Source organism: Mustela nivalis (assembly GCF_964662115.1).
Source record: "Mustela nivalis genome assembly, chromosome: 8".
Classification (NCBI taxonomy): Eukaryota; Metazoa; Chordata; class Mammalia; order Carnivora; family Mustelidae; genus Mustela; species Mustela nivalis.
Window position 1 is genome coordinate 97,505,689 of NC_139027.1, and position 21,124 is coordinate 97,526,812.

General features: G+C 42.6%; 1 protein-coding gene and 1 long non-coding RNA gene across 2 annotated transcripts; one reads left to right on the plus strand and one right to left on the minus strand.

The window, feature by feature from the left end:
- LOC309871408 lies at positions 1-13,512 on the minus strand. Its single transcript, XR_014315262.1, has 4 exons — positions 13,445-13,512; positions 12,788-13,017; positions 3,323-3,546; positions 1-613 (listed from the first exon to the last, which is right to left on the minus strand). It is a non-coding gene; the product is annotated as an uncharacterized lncRNA (long non-coding RNA).
- A 5,033-nt stretch (positions 13,513-18,545) lies between these two features.
- CST11 (cystatin 11) lies at positions 18,546-20,604 on the plus strand (the record flags this gene model as incomplete). Its single annotated transcript, XM_082743011.1, has 2 exons — positions 18,546-18,770; positions 20,524-20,604. 2 exons carry the CDS (start codon positions 18,546-18,548, stop codon positions 20,602-20,604), a joined length of 306 nt encoding a protein of 101 aa, XP_082599137.1.
- Positions 20,605-21,124: the final 520 nt, after the last annotated feature.

Below are 21,124 nucleotides of genomic sequence, written 5' to 3' on the forward strand. Positions count from 1 at the left end.
TAGGCAGAGAGGCAGGCAGAGGGAGAGAAGGGGAAGCAGGCTCTCTGCTGAGCAGGGAGCCCAATGCAGGGCTCAATCCCAGGACTCTGAGATCATGACCCGAGCCAAAGGCAGAGGCTTAACCCACTGAACCACCCAGGTGCCCCTACAAAATATAAAAGATGTGGGAGAGTGCAAAACAGACGGGAACCCAGAAAGTGTTCTGAGATACATTTAATACTCCTGGTACTAAACAGACCTGAGACTACAGACTGACTGTTGTTCTATGGAGGGAAAGGAACATCTTTAAAAAAAAAAAAAAAAAAAAAAGATTTTATTTATTTACTTGTCAGAGAGAGAGAGAGAGAGAGCACAATGAGAAGGCAGGAAGACAGGGGGAGAAGCAGGCTCCCCACTGAGCACAGAGCCCGATGTGGGACTTGATCATAGGACTCTGAGATCATGACCTGAGCTGAACACTGATGCTTAACTGACTGAACCACCCAAATGCCCTAGGAACTTCTGCTTGAGGAGCCAGGGGCCCCTTCTCTGCCTGTTTCTGCATGCAGGTACTGTTCAGAAGGAAGAACTGGGAAAGCCATGGTCTGGTATCCACAATAAAGGTGCAGTTGAACTGAAAAAAAAAAGTAATTATGAGATTAGAACAGTTTAACACATGGAGAGCTCTTCACATGAAAGACTGAGTGGGAGTTCACCGTACATGAAAATTACAAATGACAAAAAGCAAAAAGAAACAACAGCCTAGGGTAAGATCTGAGGAGCTCAAATCTCCACCAAAATGATGGGCGAGGGTTACTGAATCTGCACATGTGGGGTGGGGGCTCCTGAGAGGGTCCCACTAGGACCCCACTAAGACCCATGGGTCTTGCCAGTACCCATGACATTTCCTGGATTCTCCCTGCCCCCATGAGTTCTGGGGGAGCCAGCAGACTGCTCAGGAGATGGTCCAGCTGGACACTGGACACTCAGCAAGAGCTGCAAACCTACCCAGAGGGGAGACTTTCCCTAAGGCTGGGGTGGAGGGAAGATTGGGACATGTCCTTGAAGTCCAGGATATTAGAGGGGGATGTGGGATGACTAGATAAACTAAAGAGTCCTCCAAAACCAAAATAAAGGAAGAGTTAGGATCACAGAGCCAGAATCCAAGGTTTCAGGAAATATTCAGGCTATGTTCTAGAGAGAGGGCTTCATCCTGGGAGGAAGGTCATATGGGTATTTTCAGAGTATTTCTGGTGGGCCAGCCAGGTGAAAGCAGGGCTCAGCTTCACTACTCTGCTGGAAGCCACTCTGTCTTCTTAGTGTGACCACCTTCCCTCTCTGGGTGGAGCCCTGAGACCTGGATGGAGTGGGCCAAGACCCTCATTGTGGCCCAGGATCATCCCTGACATTTTCTCTAAGCTTCCTTTCATAGACCTTCCTTAATATTATTGTTAATTTTATTATCAACCCTTTTTCTTTCCTGGGCCTTCTTGTAAGGGGCAGCTGTTTAGGTCTTCACCCTGTTCTTTACAAATTGTGCAGTGCAACGTCAACTCCATTAAAAATATCTATCCATTAAAAACCTCTGTCAAGAAGAAATTATAAAACAGCTGCTAAATATTTGCTTCCCATGAATGAATAAAATAGAAAAGTGGGCAAAAGCATAGAGTGTCTATGATATGGACTCTCTCTGGTTCTTGTGGGGGTGGGGGGTAGGAGGGGAAATCCTTATCAAGCTAGTTCCTGTTTTTTTCCTGGAGAATGGAGAAGGAGGTGGTAGGATAGAGGGAGGGGGTAGGTGAGGAGAAGATGGCACGGCACACCCAGCCATCTTGGTGAGAATCCCAGAGTCTAGAGGTAGTAGTGTGCCGAGGCTTTGGCACTGAAAGAAGCCAGACAGTGATCACCTCCTTTGTAATAATAGACAGGAAACGGAGTTTGCTATTGTGCTGCTGCAGCTGCCTGCTCTGAAACTTTGTGAAACCATTGATCTGACTTCAATGAACCGTAATACTATTGATTTGGTGTCAGATCACTGGTAGGCACTTGAGTGACAGCTTGAGTGGATGTGATGTTACTTTTAAATTGTCCTTCTGTTTGCTTTCTAGTTGTCAAAATCTCTTGATAGAATGTGTGCTGCCAAATGCCTGTACAGTCCTTATTAAAGTTCAAGTACCAAGAGCAGGAAAAAAAAAAAGAAGTGGGCAAAAGACTAGAATATGAATATAAATAGAATATTCAAATCATGTGCAATTTCTCTGTAAGCGTATGATCAACAGAAAGGTTTCCCTAAATGCACCTGAAGCATGTACTGAAATCTTCCCTGAGGCACTCCTTCTGATGGCCTGCACCTGCTAGTCGCATCTGCAGTGCCTTGAATGCACAGGAGGGAGCATGCTCACAGGATCAGAAGCTGCACAGCAACGAGCCTGCATGGGCCACAGCAACCCTAACAGCACCACTGATCTCTCAATCATACACCTGTGCGATGTCATCCAGACACAAGGGGACAACACCAGAGAATCCTCCTCTAGAGAGTAGGGTAGTGGGTCTGTTAGTCCACTGATGAGCCATCGCAGCTGGTGGTCCCTTTCAGGGCAGCATCTAGACAGGGATGTAGGGGGTTCTGGGGGCTGGGGATGTTTGTCTCTTTATGTGGGAGCTGGCTGCACAGAAAGGCTCTTCTTGTTAACACTGAACTGGATATTTATAAAGTAGCTGCTGTTCCATGTGTTTGTTTCATTAGGCTTCTATCAGAAGTTATTAAAAGTTACCATTTCATCCTGTTAAATAGAAGTTCATGAAAATTCAAGAACTCAAACTTAGAAATGTAGCCAGAAATCACTTTGAGGAGTAACCTGCCTCTCATTAGATAATTCCTGACCTGGAATTATCTAGAAGACTGACTTGTTCGGGGCTCAGTTTTTGTAACTGACACATGATATCCACTCATGCCCCAAACACACCAACAACTCTCTCTCTCTCTCTCACTCACACACACACACACACATTCCCAACCTCACTTACACAGTCTCCAGACCCTGAGCTAGGACAGGGCACAAGGGCTGGGAGAACAGGTATAGTACCTGTGCCCAAGGAGCTCTCACATCCTACAGGTGTCCAGGGTTGGCTACTGTCCAAGAAGAGGCAGAGGGTCAGGAAATGGGAAAGATTGAGGGAAGCTGGTGGGCACTATGCAGGGAGGGGGCCACACCCAGTTTCTTCAGGAATGTGGCGCAGAGGTGAGGCCTTCCCTACCAGGGCCCTGCTGGCATGGCATCCAGCTCAGGGCCGTTCATGCAGGGACTATAATCTGGTCATGGACAGATTGATTCCAACTCACCTTTTTCTGAGCTTAACCAACCTCCAACAACTTGTATGAGTGTTCTTCCATGTTGTCTTCACTGAACTGAGCCAGATCAACTCCACAGATGTCACTAAATAATCATGGTTCTTACTAATGTCTACAAATTCTTTTTGACTGGTCCAGACATGAGTTCCCAGCGCAATGAGTCCCAGAAGCAGAGGCGTCTTCAGGAACATGTTGTCTTTTGTCAACACCAAGGTCTGGGGACACATGGGAGGAGGGGGTGGCAGCAGCTTCTGGGCTGCCCTCCACATCTCCGGATCCCACACAGCCCTGTTCTGAGAGCTGCTGACCTCCCCACTTTGACTGGTGCCTCTGTCCAGCTCCGTCTCTCCATCTACCTGCCTGTCCCTTCCATATTACCAAACAGAAAGAATGGAGGAAGAGGGGTCACAACTTCACCCCTTGTCACAAAAACCCTGGACACAAGGCATACATGCGACATGCTCTGTTCCCTGCACATTGCCAGGGCTGCCTGCCTGAGTTGTTATTTCAGCCCCCATCCTGCAGAGCATTGTATCCACCTGTTTGCTCCCATGGCAGTGCATCAGCTGAACAAGTCACATAGATTCCTGGAAATGCTGATGAGCCCATTTATGGGAGTGGAGGCAGTTGCCAAGGCTTCCTACAACCTTGGCTGGAGCCCACCACTACCCGGACCCAGGGAAGTACCGGATGGCCAGCCAGCAATGAGGAAGGTTGGGGAACTGTCTAATCTACTGTCCTGACTTGGCCTCTGCCAGAAGGTACATCTGGCTTCATCCTCCCAGTTTAGTATGATTGGTTTTCCCTCCCTTCAAAATATGTTCTCAGTTTCACTGTGACTTCTTTCTTGATCTGTGGGCTAGTGTGACTGTGTTATTTAATTCCTACCATAGCCAATTTCTAATCATCCTCTCTCCTGTTGACTTCCAGCTTAAGTCCAACATTGTCAGAAAATGCCCTATTATTTAACTTCTTTGAAATTTGTTGAGATTTCTTTTATTGCTCAGAATATGACCAACATTCTATATGTTCTTGAAGGTATATTCTATATTATTTAGGAGTTAGATACCACTCAGTACACCATTTCCTTCGAACCTTTCATATACTTACCCTTTTTTGCTTTATTTTGTTATATCGAGTTTGGTTTGCTTTGGTTTGGGTTCAGGTTTCAGTCTCTTTTTCTGTCTATTGCTCAGAAATGTGTTAAAGTCTCTCATTGTGATTGATCGTGAATTTGTTCTTTTCTCACAATGATTGCTTTATGTATTATGAGACTCTGCCATTAAGTGCTTATACAAATAGAACTGTTATACCTTCTTGGTGGTCAAATAGTTTACCATTATGTGTTAGTTGTATCTTTTATCCCAATGGACTTCTCTTGCTCTGCAGTCTGCATTGGGTGATATCAGAACTCCTACATCACCATTGTTGTCATTATTTTTCTCATGATACATCTTTATCTATCTTTTTACTCACGGTTGGTGTCCTAATCATTAAGATGTTCCTTTGTGAGCAGCAAACAGTTTTTAAAATCTGTCTAGAAGTCTTTTATTTTGAGGGTTTATTCCATCTACAATGACTCATATTACTGATCACTAACAACTAGTATTACCACCACTATTGATGGGTTTGGGTTCCAATTGACCATATAACTATTTGTTTTCTATTCATCTCATTGTCTGTTCCTTCTTTTCTTCTTTCTTGCATTCTTTTTCAAGTTCAAAGTTTCCATTTATTCCTCTCCATGGCTTTATTTACTCCTTAATTTACTCTTCTTTTGTGGTACCATTAACAATTATGACAAGCATCATTGAGTTACTTGTATCTGATGTAAATTAGTACTTTCACCATTTCAGAGATGGTGAAAAGACCTTAGAAGACTATTACTCCTAACTCCCTGTTATTGTTGTCAGGTGTTTAAGTTCTGTATATTTGAAAGACCATACAACAGATGATTGTCTTAAGTTAATTGAATTTAATAACATATTTACCCTTCTGCTCTGCATCCTTCAACATTATTTTCACTGGGGTTATTTCTTATTCCCAAAGAACTCTCTTAAGGATTAATTTTTGGCTGGATCTTGATAATGTACCTCTTAATTAGTTAATTTGTTGGTTTTTTTTTCTTTCGAAAACTGTCTTCTCACTAAACAACTGTACTTCCATGGAGGCCCTTGTCCTAAGGGTTCAGCAAACTTCCCCCATACCCCCGACATGTCCTTCAAGCATGGTTAATATATGGACTTTAAGATGATAAATTATTCTCTGTGCCCTGCTTTGGCTACATCTCAGAAGACTTGCTATGCCATATGTTCATTATCTTTTGATTGAAAGTATTTTCTTATTTTCTATGTGATTTCTTCTTTGACCCTTGGCTTATTGAGAAATATACTACTAACTTTACAAGAGCTAGAGTTTTCCAAATTATTTTTATTGCAGTTGTCTACTGTGTGAAGCATAAACAATGAATCCCAGAACACTGAAAAAATAAAATGAAGTTTAAATTTTTTAAAAAATACTCTGAACTCTTTTCACCTTTTAAATTTTTGAGATTCCTCTTTTTTTTGATGATCTGAAATGTTTTTACTTTACCTTCATTTTCAAGAAAAATTTTGCTGGCTATAGAATTCTAGGTAATTAGAGTTTTCATTTCAGTTCCTTGAAGACTCGAAGTGGCGCTTCTTAAATTGGTCTATTTCCAATTAACATGCAGGTTGTGGCCCTTCATGGTCTCAACTGAAGAACTGGGATATTTGCTACAGCTCTTCTTCTTAGCAGGTGCTGAACTCCAGGTTTTGTCCCCCACTTGAGGCAAAGAAACACCTCTTCCCCAGGGTACTGAAAGCCACTCCCTCCCATTCCTCCATTCACACCCTGGTACCCTGTTACTCCTCTCTCCTCTCCACATCTTGCTTTGAGTCAAGCAAGACAGAGATGATACAGTTCCACACCGCAGGAGTGTCCATCACCACTTGTCTTTCCCAGGGGCAGTAAGTAGTGCCTATAGCCTAAGTTCTCACCAGAAAGACAAGGCTGAGTCCCCAGGTAGAGGAGTTTAAGCATCAAGGAGCAGGTAGGGATGTGCTGAGTTGAACTGCTGCCTTCTAAGTTCATTTGCAGTCCTGATGAAGGCTTTCTTTCAAACTGGTGGCCCCTGTGCCCTGGTGGGTATCTATAGGTAGATGGAATCTCTCTTGGCCAACCTCTTGTGCCTCTCAAATTTAGGTATGGCCCATCTACAGAATGCCTGTGCCCTGTGAGCCTGGTGGCCGGAGTCTGAAGCAGAAGTAATGTGGTCTTTGCTTCCTGGGAAATTCTCCTATAACCCTTGACTCTCAGGAGGTTTGTGTGAAAAAAAAAAAAATTCATTCCTCTTGAAAGAGCACTGAACATTCAACCTGGCTCTACCTTAAATTTCTCTTCATTCTGTCTTTGGCCTCCGGTCCACGGTCCAGCACTGCCTCTGGAAAGGTCAGCAGGACCATTTCCCTCCTTCCCTATAGAGATCAAGCCCACAGGTGACTGGACTCACTGTAGACTCATAGACAAAGCAGAGAGCTGCCCAGGTCAGGACCCCTGGGAATTCTACTGGGGTTTGACAGTTACTGCTCCAGAATGGGGCTTACTGAACAGATATGTACTCATCCACATCCACAGAAGCATTAGGCACAATAGCCAAAAGTCTGAAGTAACATATATCTACCAACAGATAGATGGATAAACAAAATATTTTACATCAATACAACAGAATACTATTCAGCCTCAAAAAGAAAAGAAATTCTGTCACAAAGGATAACATGAGTGAACATTGAGGGCATTATGTTGAGTGAAATAAGCCAGTCACCAAAGAACAAATATTGTATGACTACACTTATATGAGGTACCCCAGAATATTCAAATCCATACAAACAGAAAGTGGAAAGGTAGTTGCCAGGGACAAGAGGGTGGGAAGAGATGAGGTATTACTATCTAATGAGTGCAGAGTTTAAGTTTAGGAAAATGAGAAAGTTCTAGGGATGGATGGTGGTGATGGTTGCACAACAATGTGAATATACTTAATACCAATAGAATGTACAATTAAAAATGATTAAAGCCTGTACCCCTGGGGATAAAAATATATGTTTATAAAAAATAAAAAATTATATTAAAAAAATGATTAAAGCAAAAGAACACAAACAATAAAATAGAAAATGTCAATGAAAAAAAATGATTAAAGCAATAAACTTCATGTTATGTATCTTTTGTTACAACAAAAACTACATATACCTATTAGGGGCTCAGGAAAATTCTCAATTACAAAGGAGAGAAGCATATGGTTCTGCAGGGAAGTCCAGGTTGCTCCCATCACACATGCTGGCACCACCCTCCAGAGCCCATGTGTCAGCAGGGAGAAGCAGGGAAGAGAACCCCTTCCCTGAACATAAACGAACTCTAACCTGCTGGCTGTCTTCTGCCAGTCTCCCAGCTGGCCTGAGCACTGCTGCCTCTTTCTACAGCAATGTTATCCACCGGGGGCTATTATTGGCCCCTCTCAAAGCTGTGCCCTGTATCTCAGAACACCTGATGCTTGCCTGGGTGTCCAATTCTTATATCACATTCAAGATCAGTCATTCCCAAGTAAACATTAAAACTCAACAGAACACACAGAGTAACTATTATAAGAATATGTTATCCTCTGTGGAGAAAGGAAAACCCTCTTACACTGTTGGTGGGAATGCAAGCCGGTACAGCCACTCTGGAAAAGAGTATATGGAGGTTCCTCAAGACATTAAAAATAGAGCTACCCAATGGCCCAGCAATTGCACTTGGTATTTTCCCCAAAGATACAGATGTAGTGAAAAGGAGAGGCAGGGCACCTGGGTGGCTCAGTGGGTTAAAGCCTCTGCCTTCAGCTCGGGTCATGATCCCAAGGTCATGGGATCCAACACCGCATCGGGCTCTCTGCTCAGCAGGGAGCCTGCTTCCCCCTCTCTCTCTGTCTGCCTCTCTGCCTACTTGTGATCTCTCTCTCTGTCAAATAGATAATAAAATCTTAAAAAAAAAAAAAAAGTTAAAAAAAAGAAAAAAGAAAAGGAGAGGCACATGTGCCCCGATGTTCATAGCAGCAATATCCACTATAGCTAAACTGTGGAAGGAACCAAGATGTCCTTTAACAAATGAATGGATAAAGAAGACATGGTTCAGATACACAACAGAATATTACTCAGCCATCAGAAAAGATGAATACTACAATTTGCATCAACATGGTTGAAACTGGACGGGATTATGCTAAGTGAAATAAGTCAAGCAGAGAGAGACAATTATCATACAGTTTGATTCATATGTGGAACATAAGGAATAACATGGAGGACCATAGGGGAAGGAAAATAAAACTGAAGGAGAGGAATCAGAGAGGGAGACAAACCATGAAAGACTCTGGACTCCAGGAAACAAACTGAGGGTTACAGAAGGGAAGAAGGTAGGGGGATGGGGTAAAAGGGTGAGGGGTATTAAGGAGGGCACATGTGGTAATGAGCACTGTGTGTTATATACAACTAATGAATTGTTGAACACTATATCAAAAACTAATGATGCATTATATGTTGGTTAATTAAATGTAATAATAAATAAATAAAAGAATATTTTATCTTCTTGAGATCTGAAAGTTTAGATAGCAATGTTTTTTTTAATGGGGCAAAGAAAGTTCTGTTCCTCAGTCGTTCAGCTATAAGTCAGAACCAGGACCAAGCACCAACATAGTTCAATGCTCAAGGAACCCAGACCAAGGCCAATAGGCCCCTGCTCTCCTGCCTCATCCCACACTTCTGGCCTTGTCCTTGGGATGATAAGCCAGTGAATAAACATGCTTTCTATAGGGACATTACTATTCCTTAGCTCTGAATCAGTCTCATTGTTACTATCTCAAAAGTTGGAAAGGGGAGGGGGATGGGTAAGCCTTGGTGGTGGTTATTAAGGAGGGCACATATAGCATGGAGCACTGAGTGCAGTACATAAACAATGAATCTTGGAACACTGAAAAAATAAAATTAAATTTTAAAAAAATGTTGGGAGAGACCAAGACAGCTGGCAAGACAGCCACAAAAAGAACAGAGCTTTCCCTTTTCAGGGAGGTAGGGTCAGAACTGGGGCCTTGAGAGGAGGTGGGGTATGTGTGTCCCCTGAGGCCAATGGGCACAGACCAGGAGAGATCCACAGACAGGTTTCTGTACTGTCAGAGCACTTACCAGGATGCCATGCTATTGCACAAATTAGAGAAATACATATTTAGGGAAATTCCACAGTATAATGCCTCTTCAAAAATGTCAAGGTCAGGGTGCCTGGGTGGCTCAGTCAGTTATACTTATGGAAGTATAAGTCATGGGGATGAAAGTCACAGCATAGGGACTATAATCAATGGTGTAATAGCATTGTATGGTGACTGATGGTAGCTACACCAGCTATACCTGTGGTGAGCACAGCATAACATATAGACTTGTTAAATCACTCTTTGTCCACCTGAAACTAATGTAACATTGTGTGCGAACTACAATTTTTAAAAAGACACCAATGCTGAAATAACTCAGTCTGACAAGGAGTTTAAAGCAACTGTTATAGAACATTCAAAGAAATAAAGGCAAGGACTTTTGAAATGAATGGAAAGGTAGGAAATATTAACAAAATCAAGAAAATTTAAAAAGAGGTAGCAAACAAAAACAAATACTAAAATAGTAGGCTCAATCCAAACACAATCAATAATTACATTAAATATAAGTGATCTAAAGTAAGAGATTGTCAAAATGAATAAAAATATGACTCAACTACATACTCTCCTTATTCATATACAACATGATTATATGTATGCCCAGAAACATCATATGAGTACATGCATCATGTTGTGAAAATCCCAAGGAAACCAGCCCCAAATTCTATAGAGCTAGAGTATGGTTCCTGCAAAATGGTAGATAAATACATGGAACAGAATAGTCAAGAAATATAACCACTGGTAGCCTACTCGCTTTTTACATTGATGTAAAAGGCAATTCAAGGTAGAAAAACACTTTTGCAACAAATAGTGTTGGAATAACTGAGCTCCTTTGGGCAGTAAATGAATCTCAAACTCAAGGAGTAAATATGGAGGAAAGAAGAAATAAAATCATCCCATCATGCTCATGCTGGGGTGGGGGGTGGGGGACAGAAGAGCAGGAAAAAAAATAAGTCTAAAGAGTTTATCTTTAAGGGGAGAAGGCGTGAACAGATAATAGTCTTGAACAGCAGGTGTGATAATCATTTTAAGAATAGGAAAATACAGTTTTACTTGGGACTAATATCCTGTGCTAGATTGATAAAATGGTTACAGTTCTTTAAGCCTCCCTATATCCACCCCCTTTGCAAAGGCGACTTTACAGTTCCTCTCACTGAGAGGTGGAGTCTCTTATCCTTTTTCATGGAATGTCACAGAAGTGTCTGTAAGCCAATTCCAAGTCTAAACCCCAAGGACCTAGAGCATATCCTCTCATTCTCTTGGAAGCCTGTCACCATCATGGGACATACCTAAGTTACCCTGCTGAAGCATGAAGGGCCATGTGTAATAGAATCAGGTAGACCCAGGTGAGACCCCTGACACATGAGAGAATGCCACCAAGATCAGCAGAGCAAAGATTATGCTTAAAAAGTTGGAAGGGAGGCTCCTGGGTGGCTCAGTCCGTTGGGTGTCTGCCTTCAGCTCAGGTCCTGATCGCAGGGTCCTGGGATTGAGCCTCACATCAGTCTCCCTGCTCTGCATCAAGTCTGCTTTTCCCCCTCCCTCTGTGATTTCTCGCATTCACACTCTCGCAAATAAATAAATAACTTAAAAAAAAAAAGGTTGGAAGAGCTGAGAACACAAAATAAATCAAGAGAAAATGTTAGAACACTTAACGTAATATGCAGAAATTAACTCTGCACAAACTGCATTAAACCTGAAAGAATCTGGGCAAAGCAGCAGACACTGCTTTGGAAAGTGAGAAGCCATGAAACTTTCACAATAGCCTTATACCAACTGTAGAAGGATTTATTGTGACTTCTTGTTTTTCAGACTGTTCCTGAGTTATTATTAACATTTATTTAAGTAGAAAATATGCATATTGTTTGTATCTACATTGATATATGGATAATGTATCTTCAGTTTTATCTATAATTTACAGATGATATATTATAGACTTATTTATTATCTACAGATGTGTTTAAAAATAATTTCATACAGTACAAAATGGAGTGCATGCATGGCATATACTGAAAACAGGAAATATATGTCAGTTCATTAAACTTTATTTCAGTTTTATATATGTAGGTATGTGCTAGACCATAATAAACACTCTATTTCTTCCTGTGGAATGATCTAACATGTTTATAGCCTAGTACGTTGAGTAACAAAAGAGTCTGTGCAGCCAGCAGAAAAGGCCAGTACAAGAATAACTATTCTTTTTCTGTTCTGTACACACACCATCTTAACCCCTCAAGGCCAGGCTGCAATCACTCTTTGATAGGCTCATATTTTTTGGCCTTGTCTTTTCAGATTTGCAGTCAGACAGTGATCCTCATTTAAAAGAACTTCCTCCATTTGCTATGATTACTTATAAGGCTAGGCATTCTGGTGGCAGGTTCCCAGATATTTATAGCTCTGCCAAAGGTTTAGAAGTTGTTTACACCTCTTTGTGACGTTTTTAGAAAAGACTACTTTAGAAAGGATGGCTTCTCACAGATATTATCCCAAACTCCCCCAACCCATGGCTTGAACAGGCCAATCAAGAAATTCCAGTTAATGAATCTATCAATAACCAAACTTTACCTGAAGTCTTTTGTGCCTCAACTGGTTTCATTTTTGTTTGCAGTAGACAGCATTTCCCATGGGCATGAACGTTTAGATAGCTGGTGCACAAGGGGTCAATGCTTATGGAGACATTTAACTGTCCGAGTCAGCATCTATAACACATCAGAAGTTTCCCACTTGCCCTGCCTTGAGCCTCCATAGCCACCTTCAACAAAAACTTCCAGGAGGCATACATGACTCCAGAACTGTCTCCAAAGGGAGAACCTTTCTCACATGCCAATCAACACATGACCAGAAATCTCTCCCTAATAGTAGGAAAGCTAGCCAGTCCCACAGCCAAAGCAGTAGCAGCCCAGTGGTAATCACTTGACTCGCCAGATAAAGTAGTTATAGACAATCACATGGCCCTTGATTATCTACTTACTGAACAAAGAGGCATTTATACAGTTGTGAATTCCATCCTTTTTACATGGATCGATGCCTCTAGAGAAGCAGAAATTTAATTATAGAGGATCAGAGAGCAAGCAAATTTCTCCTCACACTCCATCGTCTTGATCTATTTAGCTGGCTACCCTCAGGTTTCAGCTCCTGGCTTAGAATGATCATACAAACTGGATTTACCACATTACTCTAATTCTACTTTGCATAATTATTCTTCAACTTCTTACCTGCTGCCTGTCAAATGTCTGCAAAAGGGATGCATCCAAGAGGATGATGTTGCTTCAATGCATGGAGATGATCTCCAATGCTTACCACGTTGATAAGATAAAGAGTGTGGGTGGAAAAGGCCCGAAACTTCTCCCTCCTACCCTTCCTTGTTGCTCACATGTGGCCTCAGTAGTTTCAGTGAGTGCACTTTACCTCCAACATGGGACGTGACAGCCAGCACAGGGCTTTCCTGGCAACAGGACAAAGGCACAAAATGGGAGAAATCCTTGTGATCAGTGATGCTCTCTAGGGAAGATCTTGATCAAAAGCGGAAAATGTGGAAATGCCTAAAGGACACCTCATTTAAAATGGAGTCGGGAAGCCCTGAAGGGAACACTCTTGCACGTACTGATCCTGGCAGTGGGCAGCACCAGCAGGAAGAGAAAAGATAAAAATTATCTTGACAAGGAGGACATTTTTTACATAGGAATTTTGTCTCCTGCCTTTAAGAAAAAGGAGGAAACCCCCTCCCTGTCCCAGCAACGGTGCACTAAGCACTGCTTGCCCTCAACGAGAAACCACCACAGTCTGTAAGACTTGTTCTTCTCCAGTGAACTTTTGCTCAAAATAATCCTCCCTAATGAAAGCTGACCTTCTAAAACCTAATGAAAGTTGACCTTCCTTTTGTCTCTTCAGACTATCCTATGGTTCACCATACTGTGTATGTCCTGAAGTGTGATTCCTCCTAAAACCTAATGAAAGCTGACCTTCCTTTTGTCTCTTCAGACTATCCTATGGTTCACCATACTGTGTATGTCCTGAAGTGTGATTCCTCTGCTATCTCCAAATAAACTCGCTTTGCCAGTAAAATAACTGGCAGTTTTATTTTTAAGGTTGACGTCATCGGAGAACTTACAAAAGCACTAGAGAATGTGTGACTTTTAGAAACAAACCAGGCAGACTTCCTCAGCGTGTCCTTCAAACTGAGGTGAGAATTTGGTGGTCAGATAACTTCTTCCAATGGAGCGCATCCAAGCCTGTGGCAGGAAACACATTAAGCAAATCCATGTAAACCTGAAACTAAGTGTCCTGTTCAAAGTTGAGCAGGAAGACTTTCTGACAGCGGGCAGTTACCCTCCCTCCCCTTTTAATTTCAGCCTCCAAACCAACTGTCAGTAGGATGCGGAAAGCCTCCTGCCAGGAAGAATGTTTTTTTGTTCTTTTTTTTTCACTGTATGTCCTCATCTTCCCTCTTTTTTTTTTTTTTTTTGATTTTTTAAAATCTTTTTTTTTTTTTTAGTTAACATGTAATATATTATTAGTCCTAGGGGTACAGGCCTGTGAATCGCCAGGTTTACACACGTCATTGCACATACCTTCCCCAATGTCCATAATCCCATCACCCTCTCCCTATCCCCCCTGCCCCCCCACCCGCAACCCTCTGTTTGTTTTGTGAGATTAAGAGTCTCTTATGGTTTGTCTGCCTCCTGATCCCACCTTTTTTCATTTATCCTTTTCTAGCCTCCAAGCCTTCCACATTGCTTCTCAGCTTCCTCAAATCAGGGAGATCATATGATAATTGTCTTTCTCTGATTGACTTATTTCGCTAAGCATAATACCCTCTAGTTCCATCCACATTGTTGCAAATGGTAAGGTTTCATTTCTTTTGATGGCTGCATAATATTCCATTGTATATATATATCACATCTTCTTTATCTATTCATCTGCTGATGGATATCTAGGTTCTTTCCATAGTTTGACTATTGTAGACATTGTTGCTATAAACATTCAGGTGGACGTGTTCCTTTGGATCACTACACATTTGTATCTTTAGGATAAATACCCAGTAGTGCAATTGCTGGGTTGTAGGGTAGCTCTTTTTTCAAATTTTGAGGAACATCCATGCTGTCTTCTAGAGTGGTTGCACCAGCTTGCATTCCCACCAACAGTGGGAATTTTCTTTTCTTTATTTTCTTTTATCTTGCTTTCTTTTCTTTTCTCTTCTCTTCTTTTTAATAAGATAAATGTACTAGGAAGTGTACCCATAGATGCATTGTCTTGTGGCAATAAAGCCATTGGCCCATGTTACCCATAAATGATCCATGGTGGGATGTGGGCTGAAAATGGTGAATGAGGACTAGGTGGGCCTTGGTGGCTGCTTTTGGGACTTCCAAGGGACAGTTATGTGGTACACCCAAATGGGCAGTTTGAGGGGAGTAAGGACGATCTGGTCCTGAGTTTGAGGAGCTTCACTACACAGTGGGGTTTTCAAAGAAATTTGCAGCAACCAGGTAGAAATATAGGATCAGATCTCAAAATAAGGACCTGGCGTGAAGGCAGTTATATAGGGGTCTACTCTATGGAAGCACTGAACGTGGCCAAATTCTTAGTAGTTTTGAGTATGGAAATGAGGTTCTTCATTCAGAGCCCATGACAGTGGGTATAATTTGGGGATCTATAACCTCTCTAAAGTTACATACAACATTTTATGTGGATGTTTCTCAATGCTCAAATGGGCTTTTTTTTTTTTTTTTGACACAGAGAGAGAGAACACAAGGGGTGGGGGCGGGGGGGGTAGCAGGAAGAGGGAGAGGGAGAAGCAGGAGAAGCAGGCTCCCCACCGAGCAAGGAGCACTTTGCGGGACTCAGTCCCAGGACCCTGGGATCTTGACCTGAGCTGAAGGCAGATGCTTAACCGACTGAACCACCCAGTTGCCCCTCAAATGGACTTTTTAACTGAGAGAGATTTCAAGGTGAGGTTTTAGAGAAGAATGTGAAATTTCTCACAGTAGGCAAAGACTCATAGATATTGAGGAAATAAAGCAGTCAGGAGTTGGAGAGCAGAGAGAAAGTTTTAAGCAATGTGGGCTCCTGTCTGAACCTCACCAAGGCTACAAGTTAAGACTGACTCAATGCTTTCCAGCTGGGCACCCAAGAAACGGCTGGGCCAGAACTCGTCTGAGCAGAGAGAGCTGGAGTGGGAAGGTCCATACACTTTAGCTTAAAGAAACCAATGGATTCCCAGGGAGCAAACAACCAGATGGAAGACATCTGGGGCAAACAACCAGATGGAATGCTGCTGGGATTGACAGAATAACTTCCCCCAGAATGTTCTGGTCCAATTCCTGGAATCTGTGAACAGGCTGCCTCCAAAAGCAAAAGGGATTTGCAGGTGTGATTAAGCTAAGGCTCTTAATATGGATAGATGAACCTCAATTATCTGGGTGGGTTGAAATAATTACAAGGATGCTTGTGAGAGGGAGGTAGAGAGTCAGAGAAGGACAGGTGGCAGAAGAATCAGAGGTCAGATGAAACATTTGAAGATGCTACACTGTTGGCTTTGAAGATGGGAAAGGGGATATAGGCTAAGGCATGCAGGTGGCCTCTACAAGCGAGAAAATGAGAGAAATCGGTTCTTCTCCAGAGCTTCCAGAAGGAATGCAACCCTGCTAGCACCTTAATTTTAGAATTTGTAATCTCCAGAACTGTGAGATAATAACTGTGTGTTGTTTTTAAGCCAGTGATGATGATAACTTATTACAGCAGCCCTAGGAAACTAACACAGCTTCCAAGAGAGCTGTGGAGGAGAGGTTACTAGCAGTGGAGGCTGGGGTAGAGCCAGGAAGGGACTCACAGAACTGTATACTGCATAATTCCCAACAAGTCCAGAAGCACTGCAGCTGGTGCCGTGTAGGAACTTCTCAGTATCTCCACCCCTTCTTTTTCTCCTCGTCCCCACATCAGAAGGGTCCTGAAGTAAGATGGTAAGATGAGGCAGATGGAACAGATGGGGAAAATGAAAAAGGAGCTATCACTCTTCCCTGTAGGCAGGCCTCCAGGAGGAAGAAGTATAGCATCACAACACAATCCAAGCTCTAATCACCTGGAGAGACTGGTTCTTGATTACTAGACTGAGGTTGTATGTATTGTCTGAGAGTGCCCTAAAAGGTTACAGGGGACAAATAGCATAGCCGGAGCCATTCAATGGGACAGGGGAAAGTGAATATAAAGCTGTCTCATGACTTCATGCATACATGGAGTCTGCTTCCCATATGGGGCACATCTTTTGTTATCTGAAAACCATTGGCTTCTCCAAGGGAGGCCATGCACCTCCCAAATTTAAGAGTTCTTAACACAGGGAGTCATCTGGATGGCTCAGAAGATTAAGCGTCTGACTTTGGCTCAGGTCATGATCTCGGCGTCCTGGGATTGAGCCGGGCTCCTCATTCAGCAGGAGCCTGCTTGTTCTTCTGTCCCTCCCCTTGCTTGTGTTCTCACTCTCTCTCAAAAATAAATACATTAAAAAAAAAAAGGAAAGAGTTATTAATACAGGCTGTCGCACCACTGCCATCATTGTGCCAGCCCCTTGGATCTCAACAAGGCTGGATGATGTTTCAGAGTGGCCGACAAGCCTATTTGAGAGCAGATTGCATCCATATTCATTCAATATGACAGGAACCAACCGGGAACAATTTATATTGACCCATCATGCCTTACATGGGAGGGACAGCAATTCCTGAGGAAAGCTGCCATTGTGGAGAGGTTGTCTAGTCTTCCGTTCCAGAAACCCAGTGCAGCATCACAGTGCAGAACCAGCAGCCCATGCCAGATAGCTGCATCAACAGCATGGTTGTGGGCCAGCTCAAGGCTGATGAAAACCCCAATGTGGGGTTCCACCAGATGTTCCCATTAAAGAACATTGCCAATGCTTGGCTTTGCACCAATCACATGTTCAAGGCTTTCCCTGCACAACTTCAACTGGTTTCCTCCCAGCCAAGCACTTCTGCTGCTCCTCTTTTCTCCTCTTCTTTATACTATTCACATTCCTCCAGATATCCAAAATATTATACACAAACGATCAGGGTCGTGGTGGGAGTGGGCTCAGTGTGCTGCCACTATGGAGGTATTGGGCATGACATTTGGACACTAGCTGCATCTGACAAAGTCTGTGTTGAACCAGCACATACCTTGGAAAGACTTAAGTAATGCAAAGGCTTGTCTTTTTATTTCCTTATTTTTAACCTACCGGAAAGTTGCCCTAATAACTCAGAAGTGAAAGGAAAGGTGGCTGCCTAACTGCCTGGATATTCATCTGTTCAGATGTTTCAATGTCTCATGATACAATAACATCACAAATATTTTCTTTAAAAAAAGAATTATTAACACAGAGGAAGAGACCAAGATTTAGGCCTGAAGGAAAGGTGATATCCTGGCCAGGCAGAGTATAGGGAAAGGGTGATAAGAAGAGTCCAAGAGAAAGGCAAAGGGCAGAGAGGATGTGGTGTTCACTTGGCTGACCTGTTTGTGCCCCACTGCCCTGTGATCCAGCATCCCCCATGTCTCCATTGCTTTCTGTCACTCCAGAGCACCCACAGTGCTGGCTGAGATGGGTTCAATAGATAGATGCACCTGGCCTGACTTCCACCCAGATCATGCTGGGTAGCAAGGCATACCCAGCATGGGGTAGCAAGAGGGTGTGTGTTGCTAAGACAGAAGCCCCCAAAAGAGAAGAGATGAGTATTTGCATAAGTGTATGTGTGTGATAGGTGAATGTATGCAAAAAGAAGAAGAGAAAGTGGGACTGAACTTGCCAACCATGACAGAGTATTCCTGCTCATTCACCAGATCCAGCTATAGTAGAGAGGGTGGAGGAGGGCGGCTGTGGGTTTCAATTACTGACCATTTAAATATGGCCAGGCAAGGAAGGTCAGTGGGATCCTGCTTGGCCCTGGAGGGTAAGGGGGGGGTTTCCTCCTATCACTCCCCAGGTAAGGGACAATGGCCAGACTCTGGCAGGTCCCACAAATCCTGCTGGCCATACTGGTATCTCTGATGGCCCTCACCTACCAAGAGAAAAGGAAAACCTTTCTGAGTGTCAAAGAAGTTCCTGCATCAGAGTGCTATGTGGCAGCCACTATGCAGTATGTGATCAATGACTTCAATGAAAAGAGTGACGACAAGTACAGTTTCCAGATTGTGCATGTCCTGAAGGTCCAGAAGCAGGTCAGTGCAGCCCCCTCTCCTAGCCATGCCTTTCCAAAGGGGACAGTCCAAAGGGGATGCCCATACAAGTGAATTTCAGCCTCATTTAGTTTCAAGTGGGAATTGTAGGAGAAACATAAATTCACTGACATGGATGAAATTATTTAAATGACACCTAAGAGCAGGGGTTAACAGATCATACCCCAGGAGCCAAATATTGCCTGACTGAAATTTTTGTAAATAGTTTTGCTACCCAGCCATGTCATGCATGCACACATCATCTAGGGCTACTTTTGAGCCACAGCAGCTAAGTTGAGTACTTGTAATTGAGATTGCATGGATTGCAAAGCCTAAAAGATTGACTATCAGGCCCTTTCCAGACAGTTTACAGACCCTTGGCCAACTCATTTGAGTTGCCCAAGGGGTGCCTTTGCCCAGAGATTGGTTTCTGGAGAATTCTCTTTGAATGGCAAAAGGACAGGAGTCAGATAAGAGGGGGAGAGAGAAGCCCACCAGTTTGTCCAGGAAGGAGTACTTGACCTTGGGCACCATGCAAAGGAGTTTTTGCCACAAGAAGCTACAGAGAAAGGAGAAGTCCTTTAATCTCCTTGCCACTTGCTCCCCACAGATTACCGACCATGTGTAGTATCATGTGAACATGGAAATGGGGCAGACCACCTGTCAAAAGTTTGAGACTACTAACTGCTCCTTTCAGGAAGGAGAGATTTATAAGGTACTGTGTGAATGCACATTAATTCAGGAGGAACTCACTTGGGTTTTCTGTGGTATTAGGATGAGGGAGGGTAGAATTACTGGGGGTATATTCAAGCCTGCTTGAAAAGAATGCATAGATAACAATGACTTACACAAAGAGGAGAAGTGAAGGTAAGAGTGACCAAGATCCTACTTGGCAGGCATTGCTCCTTTGTTGCTGAAAGAATTTGGGAGACAAGGAAAGTCAGGAGTCTGAATAATTGACTATAACAACAGGGTAAAATCAGAGGATCTTCTTGATGTGACTAAGCTGATGGAATTGGTATTTTGATTCCAATTTTAAAAGAAATGTAAGTGTGTAAGCCTCCTACCCCCAACCCTGGGCTTTCAAATGAAAAGCAAGAAAACAAAATCAAACTAAGAAATTATGTTTATTAATTTTTCATTATGGGATAAAAGAGAAGTGAAAAAGAAAAACAAAATCTTGAGAGAGAATGGGGACAAGGGAAGGAGGGAGAGGGTATGATGAATCAATGGATGAACAAAGAGAAATGCAGAGAAGGAAGGATAGATAGTGATGGGTGGGTTCAAGTAGATGGATCCAAGTGGATGGATGGATGGATGGATGGATGGAGAATGGATGGACGGATGGATAGATGGATAATGGGTGGATGGACAATGGGTGGGTGATGAATGGATAGATGATGGATGGATGGATGAAGCCAACAGAGGCCATGTAAGGGAAAGTATGAAGTAAATGACACGTGAGTAAAAAATAAGGAGGAAAAAAGAATCACTGGTTTCTATTATGAGTATGGCAGGATGGAGCCTATTTTTAGTCTCCAACTATCACCATAAACAGAAGGGTGTTTTAGGGAATGATCTCACTAATTCTACTATCAAGTGATTGAAATCAAAATAGAAGTCAAATCATGTTTGGATGGAGGCATGGTGAAGTGGTGTCATTTCCCCAACTACATGTGTTATATCCTCCTCCTGCTCCTTTAAAATTTTCACTTTGCATGTTGAACTTTTTTGAATACTGTTTTTGTTTTTTTAGCAAATTGAATGCTTCCACTCAGTGTTTGTTCCTTGGTTTGAAAAGTACAGAATCCTGAACAAAAACTGCACCAATGGCTAGGTGTCCCGGAGCACGTACCTGCAATCACTATACATGAAAGTATCCTGCAATAGGCAGTAATTCTCAATATAGAAAATAAATATTTGTCAAACTATTATCTTAACACTCTTAGTGTTTATGATTCCACTCTTTTTTTTTTGCCAGATTCTTCAGTTCATAATGATATAATCTGAAGTTACTCAGGGCAAGGGCAGTTTGGGGATTCTAATGAGGCAATGTGGATAATTCCTGACCTTATAGACTATACTTGCATGACAGCAGAATTTCAACCCCAGCCTCATTTCAAGTAGGAGTCTTCAGACTGTAGAATAAGTAGAAGATGAGGAGGAAGAGGGGAAAAGCTGAGGTTACTTATCTGATCAGACAAAATCTGTTTGCAAGTGTGACCTACAATGCATTCTCTGAAGGGCCCAATGAGGAGGATCCCTTTTCTTGCTTAAAGTGTTGAATAAGGACAAATAATACAAGTAATTTTAAAAGATGAGAGTCTTTGTTACCGATAAGGACTAAGTTGGGAGAC